Below are 23,160 nucleotides of genomic sequence, written 5' to 3'. Positions count from 1 at the left end.
AGTAGGGACAGCTGCGTGGCACAGTAGGTTAAGCATCTGCCTTTTGCTCAGGTCGTGATCCTGGGATCCTGGTATTGAGTCCTGCATCAGGATCTTTGCTCAGAGGGGAGCCTGCTCGTCCCTCTCCCCGATGTTCCCCCTGCTTGTGCGCTTGCACGCACTCACTCTCTCTCTCTGACAAATAAATAAATAATATTAAAAAAAAAAAAAAAACTGGAATAGTCTCTCTTTACACACTTTAGCACAGCTTATAAAAGCATTGGATCAGTGGGTGGGAAAAAAGCATTAGTGGCATATTGGTTTGTTAGGTAATAATCACAAAAGATACCTTGGATAGGACTGACAACACCAGTGGCCACAGTAAACAGGATGCTTTTCTGGAGGGTGCGTTTCTTAGGAAAATTTGCTTTAGTCCTTGCTTCACTGATTTGGCTAATAGGCTACAGATTTTTCTTTATTATTTTTTTAATATTTATTTATTTATTTGCCAGAGAAAGGGAGAGTGAACACAAGTAGGGGGAACAGCAAGCAGAGGAGAGGGAGAACCAGGCTCCCCGCTGAGTGGGGATCCCAATGTAGGACTCCCAAGTCTGGGATCATGACTTGAGCCAAAGGCAGCTGCTTAACAACTGAACCACCAAGTCACCCCTAGGCTACAGATTTTAATGTGCAAGGAGGTGCACTGTTATATTTGCTTTACTTTAGTGTAAGAGTAAGCCTTTAAAAAATAGAGGCAAATGCCCAAAAACATACTGGGCCTTCAACAATTATTTGCCAAATAAGGGAAACAGTAAGATGACAGAGATCACAAGTAGGCGGAGAGGCAGGCAGAGAGAGAGAGAGAGAAAGAGAGAGGAGGAAGCAGGCTCCCTGCTGAGTGGAGAGCCTGTTGCAGGCCTCCATCCCAGGACCCTGGGAACTTGACCTGGGATCGTGACCTGAGGTGAAGGCAGAGGCTTTAACCCACTGAGCCACCCAGGCGCCCCTGGAAGATCATTATTAAGCAGTTAGAAAGGTTTCACCCTCAGGGTGCGCGGCTGGCTCAGTAGGTAAAGCATGTGGCCCTCAATCTCAAGGTGGAGTTCAATCCCCAAGTTGGGTGTAGAGATTACTTGGGGGGGGGGAAAGGAAAGAAAGAAAAGTTTCAGCCCTTAAATGCTTGACTCTCCACTCAGAAAAACTTGACTGTCTCTAATTATATACCTTCATTATTTCAGCTAACACTTTAAAAAATATGTAAATTATTCACAAGATGTTCAAGGTCTAGTACTCATAATTTAAAAAAAAGAAAGAAAGAAAGAGGGTCACATGAAAGTAAAGACAGATTTAGTTTTCTGCCACTTCAGTGCAAGTGTGGAATATATTTTTCTTCAGTATTTCAGCCCTCCAAAGCCCACAGTCAACCAGATGCAGCAGTTGAAGTGCTTTGTAATTAGTCTTCTATTCTTCCCTCAATTAGAATTCCTGTGTACTGAGGAATCTCACCAAATGTTGATCTAATTATCTGATTAAAAAAAATCAGTGACAGTATGAATGACTGATTAATATAATTCACTTATTGATTGTGAAATGAAAGAGGAATAAATCTCTAGCTAGCAGAAGGACACAGGGTAATTTTGAGTAGAAAGCCCTCCTTACCTCCTCACTCTCAGAGTTCTCTACTCTGAAAGGTACATAATGCCAACATTTTTTTTAACATGTAACCAGCATATACAAAATAAAAAGTATCATATGTCAGAGATGTTTCAGAAGAAGTGAATAATGAGAATGTCTTATCTGATTTTCCATATTTTAAGTTTCCAGGGGCACCTGGGTGGGCTCAGTGGGTTAAACATCTGACTTTGGCTTAGGTCATGGTCTTAGGGTCGTGGGATCGAGCCCTGTGTCAGGTTGCATGAGGAATCTGCTTGTCCCTCTGCCTCTCCCTTTGCTCTTGATCGTGCATGCTCTCTCAAATAAATAAATGAATAAAATCTTTTTAAAAAGACTTTTAAAAATAAAATTTCCTATATAAATAAATTTACAAATTAGAGAATAAGAATATTATTATTTTTTCTTTACAAAGCGTAGTCTCCATACACCTAGGGGTCAGTGAAACACCTCTACAGAGAGGGTGGGTTGGCATGTGCTTTTGGGTATTTAGCAGAATGAAAGTTTTATTGTTACTCTGTAAAATTATTTTCTTTCTAACATAGTAGGTATGTTTTATTGGGTATAAAATCTTTGTTGTGAGTTTGTTGGACATTAATTTTTTTTTCTTTTTTCTTTTTTTTTGGTAGAATGGCAGAATGTAGTGACATTGGGAAGCTTTTCAAACATGGTTCGCTATAGTCACCCATTTATTTGTACACTGAGTCAAGTGAAGTCATACTCCACAAATGTTCAGAAGGAAGGACAGGGATCACAGACTCTCAGAGTGGAAAAAGTGCCATCATTTGATGAAACAGGTGTGTATAAATCTTTTAAAATCATTTTTTTTTCTATATACTGAAATAGCTTGTGTAAGATTATTTGTCCCTTGAATGTTTGATGGAACTTATTTACAAAACTACCTGGGTTAATGTTTATTTTGTGGAAAGCTATTAAACTGCTAATTTACTTTCTTTTAATTTTTCTGCTTTTGACTCAGTTTTGGTAAGTTCTATTTTTTTCTGGGAGTTTGTCCACTTAAACTAAATTTTTAATTTATTGGCATCAAGTTCATAATAGTCTCTGTATACTCTTAGCAGCATTTATAGTTATATCTTTTTTTTTATTCTTTTTTTTTTTTTTAAGATTTTATTTATTTGACAGAGAGAGATCACAAGTAGAGAGAGAGAGAGAGAGTGAGAGAGAGGAGGAAGCAGGCTTACTGCCTAGCAGAGAGCCCGATGTGGGACTCGATCCTAGGACCCTGAGATCATGACCTGAGCTGAAGGCAGAGGCTTAACCCACTGAGCCACCCAGGCAGCCCTTTTTTTTTCATTCTTAATGGTGTTTGTCATTTTCTTGATTAATCTTGCCAGAACTCTGTCCATTTTCTTATTTTTCCAAGTAGTATCTTTTTACTTTGAATATTTATATTATATGTTTGTTTCCTGTTTGGTTAATTTTTATTCTTACTTTAATTATATCCTCCTGTTTTCTTTGTGCTTATTTTGTCATTCATTTTTTAATGATCAGATAGCTGTATTGTTCATTAATTCTGTACCTTCCTCTTCTTCTAAAGTAGGTGTTTAAGCCACAATAGCTCTGGTGGATTTGACAGTCTTTCCTTCAACAATTGTCCCTAAAATTTCGCTTTATATATTTTGTAGCTATGTTATTAGATACATAAACATTTAGAGTCATTACATAACACTGATGCATGACACCCTTTCTTTTTATGTAACAACTCTTTTTTTTTAGTGTCTCTACCAGATGTTATTAGTATTTGCCTGTTTTCCCATCCTTTAATTTTAACCTTTTTTTGTCCTGATTTGATAATCTTTGTCTTATAATTAGAAATTTAGTCTGTTTATATTTACTGTTATCACTGATATATTTAAGCATATTTCTGCCATTGTCTCATGAGCTTCCTTGTGGGTTTTTAAAATTTTTTTTTAATTTTATTTTATTTTTTAAAGATTTTATTTATCTATTTGTCAGAGAGAGAGAGAGTGAGAGAGAGAGCGCATAGGCAGGCAGAAGTAAAGGAAGAAGCAGGCTTCCAGCTGAGCAGGGAGCCTGATGTAGGACTTGATGCCAGGACCCTGGGATCATGACCTGAGCCGAGGGAGATGTTTAACTGACTGAGCCGCCCAGGCGTCCCTGGGTTTTTGTTTTTGTTTTGTTTTTTTTAATTTCTTTTTTGCCTTTTTTTTTCTTTTTTCTCACTGCGTTATCCTTTCTCCCCCATGTGCACACACATACATGCACTAGCTTGGGAGTTAAATACTCTATGTACTTCAGAGTCTAAAGGTAATTAAAAAGCTTAACAGTTTTTTCTGAAAAATATAAAGAACTTAGAATCCTTTAATTCTGGTCACTTTCTCCCAACTCACAGGCTATTTATTGGCTAGTATTTTGTGTCTGCTCTGATCTATCCCTTCTATACAATATACATCATTATTTGTTCAAATTTCTCTAAAATCCCTGTTAACCACCTTTTCTTATTTCTCTGGTCTTTCTGTCTGATGTAGTACATCTTATACAAGTTCCTTTAGGTGAGGATCTTTTTATGGTAAAGGCAATTTAAGATGTTATTCCAGTGTCTTTTGGGTTCTGTTGCTGTTGAGAAGTCACGTATCATCCTTTTGTTCTCATGTTTTTTCTATTTTATTGCTTTTTAAATTTGATTAACTTTATTTTGAAAGTCTTTTTCTTTGGTGTAAACTGCAATTATACTATGTATGTATTTCTGCATACTAGGTATGTATTTCTGTGTATTTATCCTGCTTGAGATTTGTTGGGCCTCCAGGAACTGAGGATTAGTATTTTTCTGTAATTCTCTGTCACTCTCTATTACCTTTTCTTGGTTCTCTCTCTCTTTTTAAAAAATGTATTATTTATTTAAAGATTTATTTATTTGAGAGAGAGACTGAGCGAGCTCATGGGGAGAGTCAGAGGGAGATGGAGAGAGAACCTAAGTAGATGTGGAGTCTGGTGTGCGGGTTGATTTCATCACCCTGAGATCACAACCTGACCTGAAACCAGGAGTCTCACTCACGCTTAACCGACTTTGCTACCCAGATGCCCCTTTGCTCATTTTTTTTTAAGATTTTTAAGTAATCTATACACCCAACATGGGGCTTGAACTCTAAACCCTGAGATCAAGAGTCATATGCTTCACTGACTGAGTCAGTTTTCAGTTATCTTTTATCTCTTTTTGGAACTCTAAGAATTATGTTAGATCTTTTTGCTTTATTTTCCATGTCTCTAAATCTCTCTGTCGTATTTTGTATCTCTTTATCTTTCTGGCCTGAATTCTGGATTATTTTCTTAGATCTGCCTAGTTTGCCAATTCCCTTGTTAGTTAGCCTCTGGTCTACTGGTTGATATGTATGTTGGGTTTTTGTGGTTTTTTTTTTTTTAAGGTTTTATTTATTTGACAGAGAGAGAACACAAGCAGTGGGAGAGGGGGAGGGAAAAGCAGGCTTCCCGCTGAGCAGGGAGCCTGAGGCAGGCCTCAGCCTGAGCCAAAGGCAGACACTTAACCTACTGAGCCACCCTGGCACCCTGTATGTTGGGTTGTTAATTTCAATGATTATATTTTTCATATCTAGAAATTGTTTATTTTTCACCTTGCTTATTTATTCTCTTTGTTCCTTAAGTTTTCAAACTCCTGTTTTATTACTTACCATATTAAATGTGTCTATTTTATATTCTATAAATGAAAATTGTATCTGAAATTTTTTGGTTCTTACTGTATTATCTTTTTATTTTGTGCACTCATTCATGATGCCATATCTTTGTTTTTTATTGAGAATTATTCATTTTCCATGGAGTTTAGTATTTTGGAACTATTCGAAGTCTCTCTGGATTGAAGATGCATTTCTGCATAGTTTGCTTGTGCCTCACTTAGCTGCTAGGAATACAGCTTGGGACCAAATTAACTTAAATTCTTTGCTCTAGACTTTTTAGACCACTTTGGTAGCATGAATTCAGACTGCAGACTTGTGTGAGGGCTGACTTAGCCTTATGTTTTTCATCCCCACTATTTAACACCAAAGGAGAGGTTGGCATGCTTTCTTGCTGTTCCCTTCTGTGTGTGTGTGTGTGTGTGTGTTTTTTAGTTCACAGTTATACTGTCTGTCTAGCTTTTTTTTCTGGGTGTCTCCTGTTAGATGTTCCATCTGGAATAGAATGTAGTCGTCTTCTCCTGTCTCTCATGCCGCTAGCAGCAATGGAAGTAGAAGCTCAAAGACTATAAACCTCAACAGAGGGACACCTGGGTGGCTCAGTTGTTAAGCTCTGCCTTGGGCTCAGGTCATGATTCCAGGGTCCTGGGATTGAGTCCCACATCGGATTCCCTGCTCAGTGGGAAGCCTGCTTCTCCCTCTCCCACTCTCCACCACTTCCGCTTGTGTTCCCTCTCTCACTGTCTCTCTCTGTCAATTTAAAAAAAAAAAAAAACTTTAAAAAAAAACCACCTCAACAGAAATCTTAGGGGAAATGGTGGTTGGCTTTGGTGTTCTCAGTCTGTAGAGGTTCAGCTTTCCTTTTGTTTTTGCCCTCTTTGCATCATTTTTTGTGAGCTTAGCGATGTGTTTGAAAAGATTTTGTCCAGGATATCTAGTCTGCTGTGCAGCATTAAAATGAAGTCCTTTATTCATTTATTTATTCAAGAAGTATTTTACTTTTAAGGGTTTTATTTATTCGTTTTGGAGATAGAACGGGGGGGGGGAGCAGAGGGAGAGGGATAAGCAGACTCTGCTCTGAGGGCAGAGCCACACTCAGGGCTCTATCCCACATCCCTGAGATCATGACGTGAGTCAAAATCAAGAGTTGGACGCTCAATTGACTTGGCCATCTAGGCACCCCAAGATGTATTTATTGAACGCTTCTTATATGGCAGCAAAATAGAATGACTCTGAGTTTATTACTGAAACGAAAATTAAAACAAAGTTAAGCAAACAAAAATCATACTGCATGGTAAATACCACGGTGGAGGAAATACTGTGTGCTGCAGAAGTACTTAGAGGGGTATTGAACTGAGTCTTGAATGGTTGAGAAAGTTTTCCATGAGGAAATGTTACCTAGTTAGGGACCTAAAAGAAAATTAGGTATTGGTGTGATGAATGGTAGAGAAAGGCAAAACTGCAAGTGTTTTAGTGTAATTAGGTTAGTGAATATGGGACCTGGTGCTGATGTTGGTAGTTTTGAGAGCACAAGGGATGAATATCAGGCGGTCAGCAAAGTCAGATCAAGGTTTTGTTGAGGAATTTGGACTTTGTTTTCTAGACACTGGGAATCTGTTAGAGTATTTTAAGTAGGGGAAGTACTTGATCAGATTTAAAATTTAGAAAGATAATAGTTGCTGACTAGAAAACCCATTGGAAAGGAAGGAGAGTGAGAGCAGTATTACAAATGAGGGTCTAGACTAAGATAATGGCGATGCTTTTTTTTTTTTTTTTTTTTTAAATTTTTTTTTTTTTATTTGACAGACGGAGATCACAAGTAGGCAGAGAGGCAGGCAGAGAGAGAGGAGAAAGCAGGCTCCCCGCGGAGCAGAGAGCCCGATGTGGGGCTCGATCCCATGACCCTGGGATCATGACCTGAGCTGAAGGCAGAGGCTTTAGCCCACTGAGCCACCCAGGCGCCCCTGGCGATGCTTTTTTTAAGTGAGTAGATGAACTGGAGATTTAGGAGCTGAATAATTAGGACTTGGTGATTGAATTTAGGAAAAAGAGAAGAGAATCAAGTAAAGCATAGTGCCTGGTTACTGACTGGATTGGATGATTGTGTAGATGATTCATTGATTTCTAAACTTGGAAATACCAAAACGAGTGTGTATTTTAATGAGAAGATGGTGATTTAGTTTTGGACATCTGAATTGTAGGTGCCTCTGTGACATCTTAACAGATGGCTGGTAGGCAGTTGGGTGTGCTGCTTTTCTGCTGTGAGACATCATCATCTCATCATCTCTTGGCTGGATTACTGCCTTCTCCCTGGGCTCCTTGCTTCTACTCTTTCATGCTCATTATTCTTCAGCCAAACCAGTCTCCCTTTGGTTCTTAGTAAATACAAACCTCGTTCTCATTTTAGGGCTTTTGCTCTAGGTGCTTTCTCTTTCAAGGTGACCTTCTACACATGGCTGACCCCTTTTGGTCACTTATATCTTAGTTAAAATGTCAACTCTGCACAAAGTCATTCTTTAATCACTTCATCTAAAGTAGCCACCCATTCAATTGGTTAAGCGTGTCTGCCTTTGGCTCAGGTCATGATCTCAGGGTCCTTGGATTTAGCCCTGTAGGGAGTCTGCTTCTCCCTCTGCCCCTCTGCCTTGCTTGTATGTGTATGCATGTGCTCTCTCTTACTCTCTCTCTCAAATAAATAAATAAAACCTTAAAAAAAAATAAAGCGGCCACCCAGTCAGTCTTTAATATTAGCCTAATTTTAATTCTCTCTGTGAGTAGCAGTTAATAATACCGATTGATAATTTTCAATATTTCTTTTATTTCTCATTCCCTCCTTGTTTCTAAAGCCCCATGAAAGTAGGAGACTCAGTGCCTAGAGCAGTGGTTTGCACGTAGTAGGGGTTTAATAAATATTTGTAAATGAGTGAATGCAGAGTTCTAACTTGGGGAGAGATTTAGGATTAGCTATTAACTATACCCAGGAGATAACTGAAGTCATGAGTGTGTTTGGGGCAGTTCAGGAAGGGAGTTCAGAGTGAGGAGATAAGATCTTTCAGTACAGAAATCCCCAGTGAGTCAGGGGCAGATGAAAGAGAAGCCTGCAGAGAATACTTAAGAAGGAGCAGCCTGGAGAGGTAGGAGGGAAACCAAGGAGAATATGGTGTCAGAAGTAGAGCGTGTTTGAGGAATAATAAACATTTCAAGACTACCTTTTCTTCAGTTGGATGCCTTTCACAGGGGAATATCTTATAGATTCCTCGAGAAACCTGTGCTTGTGTTTACAATGCCTGTTTTTCATCCTTTTTCCTAAGCCCCATCCTCCCTCTGGGCTTCCTGTGCAGTTTTAACCAATTCGTTCTCTTTTCCTTGTGGTGATGGAGAACTGCAGGGACGAATATTGATTGAGAGTTTGCTATTAGAAGATGAAGGGATGGAGAGTGTAATGAGTCCCTCAGTTCCAGAAATAAGCATATTTATTGGAACATAGAAATGGGAAAAGAAACAAGTGATAAAATCATACAATTAAGAAAAAAATATGTTATAATACTCTTCTGAGGTGAACATAGATTCAGGCAAAAGCATTTAATGTTGGTTCTGCTATACAGAATGTTTGAAATTGAAATCCATGACTAGGTTTCTTTTTTCTCTGCTGACTGAAATAAAAATGGTAGTTTATTTTCTTATATTAGAAATACATTGTTTACTGATGGTTTTATTTTGGGTTCAATTTTTCAGAATTTGCTTAGGTCAAATTAGAACTTGTTAGCCATTAGATAGATAGCAAGTAATTGCTTGATTGAAAGATAATTTGTATATTTAAGGATTTGAGATTGACTTTTGAATAATTCAAATCACATGGTAAAGTCAGGAACAGCTCATTAAGAGGCAGAGACTTGCTAAGGAATCCTTAAATTTTTAAGGAGCGTTCAGATGTTTTAAATTTTAGTAAAATTAGTTTTAATTTTGCTAATGACAGCAGATGTGTGGCAAACAGCCAGGGGTTGAGCTTTAAACAAGTGTCTAGAGATATTCATGGATAAACTATCTAGTTATTTATTGAAATCATAAAGATTCTACTCCAGTGATAGAGTATAAGTTTATAAAGATGTTGGTGTGCCAAATTAGTATTCAAACCTGTTTTTGAACCATTTACTTGCATTTCTTGTTTATGATTCTTAGCACTATATTATTAGTTGCATCTAGACCATTTGTAGTGAGAAAAATAACCAGAAATATCGGTCTTAGAGCAGATTGTTTCATGTGATTGGTAGAATTACTTTGATCATTGTGGAAAAGTGGGTTGTCTCTAAAACTTTCGACAGTAGATTTTAGCTGTTTAGATATTAGGTGAGTGATTAAAGGTTTTCCCTTACTTTTGTCTGCCCTTTTCTCTCTTCCCACAACAAAATTTTAAGAAATTGATATATAGATTTTTGTAAAGATGCTTTAGAATTTGCAAATAAATAAAAATAAAATCATATTGAACTGTTTGGTGTCACATGTTGTAAGCTGTAGTCATTCATTAGTGTGTTTTAAATTTAAAAAAAAATTTTTAAGTAATCTCTGTACCCAATGTGGGGCTTAACTCACAACCCCAATATCAAGAGTTTCATGCTCTACCAACTGAGACAGCCAGGCGCCCCTAAATAGGAGTGTTTGATACTATCATGACCTACTTAGGATTTGATGTTAAAGCCTTTTGGATTTTGTGTATGTGTTTTAGTAATCAAAACATAATATACCATGTTAAGTTATTTCTCCAGTGGCTTTCACTAAAAAAACCCCTAAGGATATACTAAAAATTAGATGTAAGATTTTTGCTTTTATTTTTTTATTTTTGAAGATTTTATTTATTTTTTTATTTTTGAGAGAGGGAGAGAGGCACAGAGGGAAAAGGAAACTCTCCACTGAGCAGGGAGCCAGATGCAGGACTCAGTCCCAGGACCCTGGAATTGTGACCTGACCTGAAGGCAGACTGAGCCACCCAGGCATCCTTTGCTTTTATTTCAAAGAGTTTTGCCTTTGTTAGTGCCTAGGCTGTTGGCATGTAATTTATCTGTAAAACCTTTGAAGGAAGGTAAATCAGTGGCTTAGGCAGAAATTCTCACCAAGATGGCATTTCAAATAGATGCTTTGAGTTATCTGTTCTACTTCTCCTCAGAGTGATAGGTAAAATATAGAAAGAGAAAACTGAAGAAACAACTGGACTCAGAAAAAGATGTGCTGTGTCCAAGGAGTGTAACAGAAGGTGCTGGACTGTGGTCTGTAATCAGGCATTGGCCACCAGGGGTTCGGTTTGGTTAGGATAATAGATCTATAGGCGATACATGCATAGCCAGGTGCTGGAGTCAGACTCATTGTTTGAACTTACCCACACACATATCGGAGGCTGAACTGGCTTCTTCCATTTGTTATGTGAGGCTTTGTCTTGTAGGAGGCTGTAAGTTAGGGAGGCAAGAGGGAAAAAGAGGATTTGGATCCTGCTATTTGCTCTTTTTGAGACTGGATAGAGGGGTGGGAATTTCAAACTGGCAGTAGGAAATCTGGTTCAAGACAGAAGGATCAGATTGAGTTTTGAGCTAGAGCATGAGAAGGAGAGTGAAAGGATATATCCTATTCAGAATAGGATGTTAATTAATTGTTAATAGGATTGTAATCCCCAAAATATAAAAGTACACAAAGGATCATATTGCAATGTATACATTTCAAATCAACACATTATACACCTTAAACTTATAAAATCTTGTATGTCAATTGTATCAATAAAAAAATAAAAATGCATGAAAAATCCTAGCTGTAAGAAAGCCAACAAAATCAAATGTGTATTATCTCTAGATGATGCTAAAATAACAGCCTGAATTGCTTTAAAATAAGTTTAATATCCTCAGAAAAAATAAGTGAAGTACTCATATTTGACATACATACTGGCAGAGTAAAACCAGAACAAATAAATCTGGAAAAGAGCCAACTAGAAATCTTAGAAATGAAAGTGTAGTCACTAAAATAAAAATTTAATAGATTAGGGGCACCTGGGTGGCTCAGTAGGTTAAGTGTCTGACTCTTGGTTTTGGCTCAGGTCATGATCTTAGGGTCCCAGGATTGAGCCCTGTGGTGGGATCAGTTTGAAATTTTATCTCCCTCTTTCCCTACCCCTCCGGCTCCTTCTCACTCTCTAAAAATAAATAAATAAATCTTTAAAACAAAAGTTTTTTTTTTTTTTTAAAGGTTTTATTTATTTATTTGACAGACAGAGATCACAAGTAGGCAGAGAGGCAGGCAGAGAGAGGGGGGGAAGCAGGCTCACTGCTGAGCAGGGAGCCCTATGCGGGGCTCGATCCCAGGACCCTGGGATCATGACCTGAGCTGAAGGCAGAGGCTTAACCCACTGAGCCACCCAGGCACCCCAAAACAAAAGTTTAATAGATGAAATAGTCATCGTCAAGTAGAGGATTAGTAAATTGAATTGACCCTTTGTGTGCATAGGGAAGCAAAAAGATTAAAAAAAAAATGAAAAGGCACTTAAAAGGCATAAAGCTCTCGGCTACATTTAATAGGCCATTTCAGAGAGAATAGAGAAATGGTGGAGAAGTATATAAAGAGATGATAAGAATTTTTCAGATTTTGGCAAAAATAAGAATCTTCAGATCAAAAGTACACTTTGAATACTAAGCAGGATAAGTTAAAAGAAAATCATAGATTTCAAAACGAAACCAAAAACAAGAAAAAACCCAACTTAAAACCTTCCAAAGAGAAAGTAAAAATGCTATCCAGTTGTTGCTCTTTTGAGGTAGACTTTTTATCTGCCACAGTATGCAGAAAACACAGACAGGAGTGATTTGGAGTAACATCCATGAGAGGGTGAAAGGAAAAAAGAGAAATTTTTTTAAGGGTGAGGTTTTTATTACAAAATATTAGATAAAAACATAATAAAATCAACACCTGGGCATTTACCACCCAATCTAAGAATTGGTGCAGAGTCTGAGTGCCTCCAGAGAGATGATCTGTGCAGATCCTTGCAAAACAAGTGTCTCAGATTAACTGTGCTGCCAGTAATGGAGTCCAGATCATGACTTCTTCATTTTTTATTATTATTATTTATTTATTTGACAGAGAGAGAGAAATCACAAGTAGGCAGAGAGGCAGGCAGAGGGAGAGGGGGAAGCAGGCTCCTTGCTGAGCAGAGAGCCCGATGCAGGCTTCGATCCCCGGACCCTGAGATCATGACCCGAGCCGAAGGCAGAGGCTTAACCCACTGAGCCACCCACGCACCCCAGATGATGACTTCTGATAGTGAAGTTAAACTGATGAAAATTGCCAAGGTACATCCAAAAGTAAAGTGGGTTTTGCAGATTGCCACTGATGATTCCCAAACAGTCCGTCTCAATTTTAAATTTGATGCCACACTCAAAACCAGCAGGGTTCTTTTGGAATGGGTGAGAGAGCTGAACACTGATGCCATCGGTGTCAGCTCCTACGTGGGAAGTGGCTGTACTGAGCCTGAGAGCTTCGTGCAGGCCGTCTCTGATGCCTGCTGTGTCTTTGACATGGGAGCTGAGGTTGGCTTCAGCATGTATCTGCTTGATATCATTGGTGGCTCTCCTGGATCTGAGGATGGAAAGCTTAAATTTGAAGAACTCAGCATCAAATTTATCAATTATAAACCCAGCACTGAACAAGTATTTCCTGTCAGAGTCAGACTTGGGATTGAGAATCATAGCTGAGCCTGGCAGATACTACATTGCACAGCTCTCATGCTCGCAGTTAGTATCTTTGCCAAAAAAACTCATATTAAAGGATCACACAGGCTCTGATGATGAGGGTGAGTCGAGTGAACCAGACTTTATGTATTACATGAATGTTGGAGTATATGGATCATTTAATTGGATCCTTTATGAATCTTCTGCAAAATAGACCCAAACCAGATGTGAGGTACCATTCACCTAGCGTATTGGGACTGACATGTGATGGCCTTGATCACATTGTTCAGAGCTGTAATTTTCCCGAGAGGCATGTGGGCAGTTGGATGCTCTTTGAAAAAGTGGGTGTTCACACTGTTGCTGCTGCTTCTACTTTGGATGGGTACCAGAGGCCAGCTGGGTGCTCTAAGATGTAGGGGCCAGCATGGCAACTGATGTAGCAAATCCAGAACCACGACTTCCTGTGCCCTAAGTAGAGGACTAGGATGTCAGCCCCTGCCCGCGTCCTGGGCCTGGGAGAGGAGGACAATGCGTTCCCCCGCTGCCTGTCCTTCAGCTAGCATTCGCGTGTGGGTGCCATTCCTGTAGCTGTTAACTTCAAGTCTCTCTTGAATTGTGGGATTTGAAGGGACAGTTTAAATTAATTACTGCTAATTTTGAAATGTCTTTGTAAGAAGGGTTGGCATGGATGCAGCAATATGGAAGGCTAGGGAGATGGAGTCAGTTATCTGTGTTCCTGTGGAAACTAATTGAATATTTGTTTTTATAGGATTTTTTTCACTTCTCATACATGCTACCAAAGAGTGCCCCTTAGCTGCTGAGCAAGCATTTGTAGCTTATACTTTGGCAGAATGGGCCAGAAGCTTAGTGTTGTGACCCGTTTTCAAAATAAAGTATCTTGGGGTGCTTCGCTGCCTCAGTTATTGGGCGTCCTACTCTTGGTTCTGGTTCAGGTAATGATCTCAGGGTCCTACGGGCAGGCTCTGCGTTGAGCTCTGCACTCAGCGAGGAGTCTTCTTAGGATTCTTTCCCTCTTCCTGTCCCTCCCTCTCTGCCCCTCTTCCTGATAAATTTCTTTAAAAAAAAAAAAAAAAGGCATTTTGAGGGGCACCTGGCTGGCTCAATTGGTGGAGCCTGAGTCTCTTGATCTCACGGTTGTAAGTTCGAGCCCTATGTTGGGTGTATAGATTACTTAAAAATAAAATCTATATTTAAAAATATCTTGAAATTAAAAAAAAAAACAAAAACAAGAAAAAGCTAAGTGACTGTCCTGAATTTTGTGTTGAGCTCCAAAAGCATAGATTTAAACATTTGTGTGTATTGTTTAACTTGTTTTTTTTTACTTTATTGTGTGGTAACTTATTGTGTGTATGCTTTTGTGTTTTACTTTTTTCATTACATTTTGGAAAGATTTATCCTAATGGTATATGTGTCTGGTTCATTCATTTTCATGGGGATAATTAGAGTACATACTTTTGAGGGTTGTGTGAATTAAATGAGTTGATAAATGCAAAGTGCTTAGAATAAATAGTGGTTGTCATATAGTAAAGGCTCAAAGAAAGATGGCCATTATTATATTTATAATGTTCACTACTATAAAATCTATGACTATAACATGGTATAACTGTCAATGCTTATAGACATTTGGGTTGTTTCCAATTTGAAGCAACAGACCAGTGCTGCTCTGAAATACTCATATACTTTTCTCCTTGTACTCTTGTGCAAGTTTTCTATTAAGGCAAATATATTGACCTAGAAGTAGAATTTGCTAGGTCACAGGTTATGCTTGTGTTCAACTATATCAGATAATGGCAACTTGTTTAGCAAGGTAATTGTGTCTTTGTGTATTTCTACCAGCAGTACATGAATTCTCATTGCTCCATATCCTTGCCAACATTAGATATTGATGTATTTCTTCATTTTCTTCTAATGATGGTTGTAAAATGGCTTCTTGTGGTTTCGTTTGGGTTTTGTCTATAATGAGGCAGCCATTTCTTCATATGTTTATTTGTTACTTATATTTCCTTTCTTTCTTACTGTCTTCTGCTCTGTTTTTCTAATGAGATTTTTTTTCTTGTTGATCTGGAGTAATTCTTAAATATTGGTAGTTATCATTTGTTGATCCTATTTATTAGAAATATCTTCTCCCAATTTGAAGCTTTTCTTTTCTTTTTTTAAATGATCTTTTTGGGGACGCCTGGGTGGCTCAGTTGGTTAAGCGGCTGCCTTCGGCTCAGGTCATGATCCCAGAGTCCTGGGATCGAGTCCCACATCGGGCTCCTTGCTCGGCAGGGAGCCTGCTTCTCCCTCTGCCTCTGCCTGCCACTCTATCTGCCTGTGCTCACTCTCTCTCTCTCTCTCTCTCTCTGACAAATAAATAAATAAAATCTTTAAAAAAAAAAAAAAATCTTTTGGGTGCCTGGGTGGCTCAGTGGGTTAAAAGCCTCTGCCTTCGGCTCAGGTCATGATCCCAGGGTCCTGGAATCGAGCCCCGCATCGGGCTCTCTGCTCAGCAGGGAGCCTGCTTCCTCTTCTCTCTCTACTTGTGATCTCTGTCTGTCAAAAAAATAAATTAAAAAAAATCTTTAAAGGATCTTTTGGTGGACAGAAGTTTTGAATTTTGATTTAGTAGAATATACCCATTTTTTCTTGTTTAAGAAATCTGTCTGTACCATAAATATATTCTCTGTTGTCTGTTAGGTGTGTAAATGCCTTAACATGTAAATCTTTACCTGAAATTGCCTATTTATGGGGTGAGGTATATTTAATTTTTAATTTTTATTTAATTACTCATTTATTTTGGGGGGAGGGAGTTGTATAGTTGTCCCAGTAGCCACTTGATAGTCATCCTTTCCTCATTGAATAATATCTCTACAATAGTTTTTTTACCCCCAAGATTTTATTTATTTATTTGAGAGAGAGAGCACAAGCAGGGGAAGGAGTAGAGGGAGAGAGAGAGGGACAAGCAGCCTCCTGCTAAGCAGGGAGCCCAGCATGGGTCTTGATCCCAGGCCCCTGAGATCATGACCTGAGCCAAAGTCAGATGCCTAACTGACTGAGCCACTCTAGGTGCCCCTCAAGAGTAGTTTTGAGTAAAAGAATTTATAGTATGTGTCATCGTTTTGTTCCTTATTTTATTTATTTATTTATTTATTTATTTATTTATTTATTTATTTATATGAGAGAGAGAAAGTGAGAGAGAGTATGAGATGGGAGAAGGTCAGAGGGAGAAGCAGATTCCCTGCAGACCTGGGAGCCCGATGCAGGACTTGATCCCGGGACTCCAGGATCATGACCCGAGGCGAAGCCAGTGGCTCAACCAACTGAGCCACCCAGGAACCCTGTTCCTTATTTTAAAGAAATGCATCTAAATTTTTCACCATTGAGTATGTTTGTTAGAGGTTTGTTTTATTTTTTAAGGAAATCCCTTCTTATGTTAATTTTCAAGAGTTTGAAAGTTGCATGGGTGTTGAATATTAGTGAATGCTTTTTCTTTAGCTCCTGAAATGATTCTATAGTTTTTGTTCTTCAGTCTGTTAATTAGGGGCATTGATAGGTTTACTAATGTTTGACTACTCTTGAATTCCTAGGATAAATACAACTTGGTCTGTCATGTATTATCTTTTTTATACATTGCCAGATTGTTAGCTAATATTAAGTTCATAGGTTTGTATGAAAGCAACTACTTATTGTTACTTTTTTAATATACTTTATAGCAGAAAATATAGGCGCTGAACTGAAAGCTCCACTTATTAAGCAAGAGCCTCTCCAAGTAAGAGGTAAATATATTTTATTCTATTTTTCATTATAATGGTGTTTTGAATATACAAAATTAGTTTATATAGAGCTCTGTATAATTGTATTATTCTGAGTGTCCTGCCTATTTTTACTTTTCTTTAAATATACTGACTGTAAAGATTTATACTCCTGCTTATAAGCTAATTTCTACTGAAGTTCACTTTGCATTTGGGTTATAAATTTGGTGGTAATTATTTTTTCAAAAGCCCAAAGAAGGAAGTAATGGCAAATAAAAGTCACCCATTGCTTTATCATTTTTAGAAAAGTAGTGTGATTAAACAGACCAGTACCTTTCAGTTCCAGCACGTTCAAATCCAAATAGAGTTTGGACATTCTTGTCCAACTTTCTTTTTTAGGAATAACTGAGTGACGAAGGCAGTCTTGTTTGCAGCTCTGCTCGTTGTAATGAACTATGTCTCCTGTCTACAAACCAGTGTGTTTGACAAGGGCAGTAACTCTGTGACTAGAAGCACCATGGCTTTGACATCAGACAAAAGTGGATTCAGTTTGTGGTTCCAGGATGTATTAACTGTATAGCCTTGGGCATTTTCCCTTTGCCACAGTTTTCTCCCCTATAAGACTGTGCTAAAAATGGGATTTCTTTTCTAGTATAACCTTGAAGATGATCCGTAGTATATATAATGACAGTTAAGAATAATTAACATTGATAGCTGTCACCATCGTCAATACCCTGGGCCAGGACAGGCCAATAAGGATTTCTGTATACTTTGAAGAAATCTTTAAAAAGTAATTTAAAAAAACACTCAATCTTTCAAAAGAAAGAATAATTATTTGCTCCAGAGGAGCTCATCTGAATATAGAATTTTAGGATTATTAGAGTAAGCCAGTTCAGAGACTTGAAATTCACAGAAAAAGAATCGTGAACTTCCTTAGATATATTTTTTTCAAATAAAGTTTTTATTTTTATACTGAACTTTATGTTTGGAATATTCTTCTTCTTATTTTTGCATTTGATTTTAATAGTTAATATGATATTTTAAGAGTCTTTTTTACCTACTGTATTGATGAATCATTTTAGTCTTAATTTGCTCTTTCCACTTCAAAGTACAATGGAAAATTTGTTAATTAATATCTGAGAATAGAATATGAAGCAACAGGGTGATAGTTGGAAGTGGAACAGATGACTTTCTGTTGTTTTGCCCCTGCTCTTCAGATATTTGCTTATTTTATTTATCTGTGTCATACAATCGAAAGTCTCAGTTTCTGATTTATAAATATAGACCTATATTGAGTGTAGTTTTTGATTTACAGACTATAATTGATGCCAAACTGATACTTTGTTATTGATATCTCTGGTTTTTTTGTTTTTTGTTTGTTTGTTTGTTTTTTTAATGAACAACTTGATACTTGGTAGTAGGGAAACAGTTTAGTAGAAGGTAGTATTTTACCTAGAATCTGTAGTAAACGTTCTATAATTTTTAACTGATAAAAATATTTCTTATGTTTACTTTAGCTTTCTTATGAACTATGGTGAAACAGTCCAGCAGCTTTAGGCTTTTTTGACTGCAAGTCACATAAGAAGTAATAATGACCTACTATATATATATATATGTGTATATATATATATATATATATATATATATACACATTATTGTATGTAACTGAAACAAAAGCTTTCATAAAACGTACTTATTCATTGTATGTGGTACTCTTTATTCACTTTTTATTTGAATTTTTTATAAAATGTCGGTTTTACCCTGCAGTTTAGAAAACATTGAACAAGCATGTGATTTTTTTTTTATTGAAACCTCCTTTTCATTTAGACCCTAGACAATTTATTATTATTTTTTTTAGACCCTAGACCATTTATATTGTACTAGTACAATGTAAACTGAGCAGGAATACCTCTACAGGGTATCCATTAGACAGAGGGTTGACATTTGGCATCAGTTACAGATGACTATGGAGATAAAATCTAGACGGCTACAAATGGAATTCTGTCCTAATCTGCACTTGGGAGACTTTCTTCTTCTGGTGCCATTCAGTGCATCAAGAAAAACATCAATTTTTCTATGAAATTCATTAGTGAGCCCTCTTGAGTATCAGCATATGTTCATCTTCTAATGTGATTTCTAATGTCCATATTTATGTTTTTTTATATTTTTGGATGTAGTCAAAGCAGTCCTTAAGAAGAGGGAGTATGGACCAAAGTACACTCAGAATAATTTCATCACTGGAGTCAGAGCAATAAATGAGTTCTGCCTTAAATCCAGGTATAGTAGTTGTTTTTTATAAAATGTGGTAGTTCTAGCTCATCTAAATAACCATGTATTTCTTAGAATGTGTTACTTGCTGCTATCCATGTGGAAATTTTCCCATGACTCCTTCCTAAATTGAAGAACTACTTTGTTCAGTTAAAAAACTGTTAAAATTGTTAGTTTATGAAACTGAATTCTGCTTCAGTGTGGGCAATCCAGTCTTTCCTGGTATCTTAAACCCAAAGAAGCAGGTTCTTAAAGACATCTGTATCACATAAGAACCTTAGGAGTTTTATTATTATGTTAATATGTGGCATATAAGATATCTTATCAATAAGATATTTGCATATGTGTATGTTTAACTTTTTAAAGTGTTGGGTTTTACATTGAAAAAAATAAAATTAAAAAAAAGTGTTGGTTTTTTTTGGCTAATGGAGTTGAGTAATTTAGTTACATTTATGTTCATACTCCAACTCTGTTGAGCATAAATTATTTTTGTTTTCTGATATCTTTTTGTTATGAATTTTCTTGTAATCATAGATTTGTTGAGATATTTGTCACAAATTAAAAATTTCCCCCTCCTTTCCATGTTTACCTAAGCAAGCCATATTACATGGAAAATTTCTTGACATTTAGTTATCAGATTTAGCCTCTTCCCCGCCCCCCGCCCCGCCCATCACAGCCTCCATGGTATATTATCAAGAAATAAGAACTCTTATAATCAGTTTTGTAACTTCCATACCTATTAACAACCAGTTGTGCCATTGATTGATGTAAAACAATGTCCTGTTTCACATGGAGTATTTCATTTAGTTCTCACAAAAATTTTGTGAATTAAGTAGATTAGGTATTGCTAGCTCCACATTGTAGGCCAGGAAACATAGTAAAGACGTCACTGATGACCCAGCTCATTTACTAAGTCAGCATCATGGGGTTAGAATACATATCTTTGATACCTTGTCCAAACTTTATACTAATATGTGATGGTTGGTTGTTGATTTATTGTATTGTATTTATTTTAAAGATTTTATTTTTAAGTAATCTCCATACCCAGTGTGGGGCTCAAACCCACAATCCCGAGATCGAGTTGCTGCTCCACTGACTGAGCCAGCCAGGCACCCTATAATCTCCCAAGTTTAATTTCTTGGAACTTATACCAGGTTTTTATTTATAGGCCTTTTCATAACTCTTCTAAAATTTCCATAGGAAATTTGATCAAATTTAGAATGACTGTCGGGGTGCCTGGGTGGCTCAGTGGGTTAAAGCCTCTGCCTTTGGCTCAGGTCCTGATCATCGAGCCCTGCATCGGGCTCTCTGCTCAGCAGGGGGCCTGCTTCTCCCCCTCTCTCTGCCTGCCTCTCTGCCTACTTGTGATTTCTGTCTGTCAAATAAATGAATAAAATCTTTAAAAAAAAAAATTTAGAATGACTGTTTAGCAGTGTTGATGAATACATAAACCTTGAGAATGGAAAATAAGTAACATAGAATTGACAGACACTCTTTAACTTGATACCTGTAAATAGCATTACCATTTAGTATCACCACTTAGTATTAATCTGGATATAAACAAGTATGACTATAAATTTTTAATTTAAATTCTTAGTAGAGGATGTTACTCTAATCCATCTGTTTTTTTTCTACTTTTTTTCATACATCAGACATTGCAGTTGGGTGTCCATAGCAGATAAAATACAAACACTAATGAAGGAATTACATCTCTGCCTATCACGTTATGGTATTTTTAGTGAGCATCAAGAAAAATTTTTATTTTTTCACTGTCTCTAGACCACATTTTGTGTACAAAATGCCATCTTTATTTAAACTGATCTTTCCAGCCTTAAACTGATCTGTATAGCCTTTAAAGATCAGGATCTAGGTAGTGGCTTTTACCTACCCCTAATAATCTTTCTAAGAACGAAAACTATGTGAACCTTTTCAGAATAAATTCAGCACGTTTCTTTCTTCAGTGATCTAGACCAGCTTCGAAAAATCAGACGACGAAGTCCTCATGAAGATACTGAGTCCTTTACTGTATACTTGAGATCAGATGTGGAGGCAAAGTAAGAACATGCTTCTTCTAGAATAAATGTACAAGGCAAATTTTAGATTAATAAAAACCAATATTGGTTAGAGGCTTTTAAATGATCTATTTTAAAAGCAGAATATTTTTATCTTTACAAACTTGTTTGCAAATTACTAATATGTACTAGTTAACTAAAAGTATTTGATAATTTATAAGAAAATTTGTTGTTGAATTTACTTACTATTTAGAGTTAATTTAGAAACATTTTTTAAGTCCTATGTATTTTTCTTAAAGGACCTTCTGCTTTGTTGTAATCTTTTCATGTTGTTATAGTTCATCTTGATTTAAATATAATTACAATAAAGTCATTAAAATTGTCCATTGTTGATGGCTATATATGTATGCACAGATCCTTGGAAGTTTGGGGAAGCCCTGAAGCTTTGGCCAGAGAGAAAAAACTGCGTAAAGAAGCAGAAATAGAATACAGAGAAAGTAAGTATATTCACTTTAAAGTGGAGTTAATTGAAAAGTAAGTTGTAGGTAAAACTTGGGCCTTAATAATTGCACTCCCTAGTAGTTGCATGCCTCTCCACTTTGGCTCTTTTGGTTCTAGCAAATATTAATTGTCACTTTGGGATTCAGTTACTTTTTAAAAACAGTATCAGGACGCCTAGGTGGCTCACTCGGTTAAGCGTCTGCCTTCATCTCGGGTCATGATACCAGGGTCCTGGAATGAATCCTAGCATCAGGTTCCTGGGTCAGTGGGGAGCCTGCTTCTCCTGCCTGCTGCTCCCCTGCTTGTGTGTTTGCATGCTTGTTCTCTCTCACAAATAAAATCTTAAAAAACAAAATAAAATAAAAGCAGTGTCTATTTTTTTGTGTTTTTCCTCTATAGCTCTTTTAAGGATGATGAGAGGAAACAAAGCTGGTTGGTGGTTTATTATTATAAGATACATGAATATTATAATTTATGGTCTGATTTGAAGATTACACTTGTTCTAAAAGTGATTGTGCTTTCTTACAGAAAAGTTTGTTAATTCAGTTTCCTCATTTCTACTTTACTTTTCTAATTTTTCTGTTTATTCCAGGGAGAGTCGCATGAATTGGGGGAGGGGCAAAAGGAAAGGGGGAGAGAGAGAGACACAGACTCCCACTGAACACAGAGATGCCAGGCTGATCTCATGTCTCATGAGATCATGACCTGAGCTGAAACCAAAGCTGGATGCTTAACTGATTGAGCCACCCAGGCACTGTCTGCCCCACTTCTACTTTAATTCATTCATTCAGCAGATATTTATCAAACATTTACTGTGAACTAGAAGCTGTGGTTGATGCTTGAGATTTAGTTGCAAATAAGACTCTCTGGGCATTTAACACTCCAATAGTTGAGTGACAAAGCCATCTTTATAGAATTAGGATTCAGAATTATGTGAGATATAATTTAGCTAATTCTTTGATTTTCATACATGTATATATTCATTAATGTCAAAAGTGTTGCACACTTGTGATTTAAAAAAGGATACAAAAATATAAAGAATAAAAGTCTCCTTTCATTTTCTCTAGTCACCATCTCATTTTACTTCCTATGGATAACTGTTGCTGGAAGTTTGGGATATATCTATCCAGAATATTTCTCTGCTGCATTTTCAAATTTTATATACATCATTTTTTTCACTTAAACATAAAAATTGGTGACACTATACCTATTGTTTTGCCTCTAGTTCTTTATACTTGCCAGTGTAACCATAAACATCTTCCCATGTCTACATATAGAAATCTACCTCTCTCTCATTCTTTTTTAACAGCTGCATAATATTCCACTGTGTGGATGTAATAAGCTTTATGTTCTCAAACTTTTTTTTTACTATTACAAAGAATACAACAGTCAATATCATATTTCTTAAATATATAATAACATTCTCTTATTACAAATACATAGGTAAAATGTTAGTAATATTTCAAGGTCAAAGGACATGGGCATTTTAAAATTTAATAGAATATTCTCCGAAGGAATATGGTGCCAGTTTACATTTACACTTAAAGTGTATGAGGGTGACTATTTTCTCAAACCCTTGACAATGTTGGATATTACCATTGTTTTAACT

General features: G+C 36.9%; 1 protein-coding gene and 1 pseudogene across 1 annotated transcript in view; both read left to right on the top strand.

Annotated features, from left to right (window-relative positions):
• The window catches only part of LOC111149255 (solute carrier family 30 member 9), an 84,888-nt gene that overhangs the window by 8,820 nt on the left and 52,908 nt on the right, over positions 1 to 23,160 (top strand). The window contains exons 2-6 of the mRNA XM_022506213.1: positions 2,280 to 2,447; positions 16,732 to 16,794; positions 18,948 to 19,047; positions 21,000 to 21,092; positions 21,465 to 21,547. Of these exons, the coding sequence (XP_022361921.1) occupies positions 2,280 to 2,447; positions 16,732 to 16,794; positions 18,948 to 19,047; positions 21,000 to 21,092; positions 21,465 to 21,547 (507 nt within the window). The remainder of the gene's footprint in view (positions 1 to 2,279; positions 2,448 to 16,731; positions 16,795 to 18,947; positions 19,048 to 20,999; positions 21,093 to 21,464; positions 21,548 to 23,160) is intronic.
• On the top strand, positions 12,343 to 13,603 carry LOC111149165 (annotated as a pseudogene).

Source organism: Enhydra lutris, unplaced genomic scaffold, assembly GCF_002288905.1.
Source record: "Enhydra lutris kenyoni isolate GAN:26980312 unplaced genomic scaffold, ASM228890v2 scaffoldscaffold21, whole genome shotgun sequence".
NCBI classification, from domain to species: Eukaryota; Metazoa; Chordata; class Mammalia; order Carnivora; family Mustelidae; genus Enhydra; species Enhydra lutris.
The sequence above is the reverse complement of the archived record's forward strand: the minus strand, read 5'-3'. Positions and strand labels throughout refer to the sequence as shown.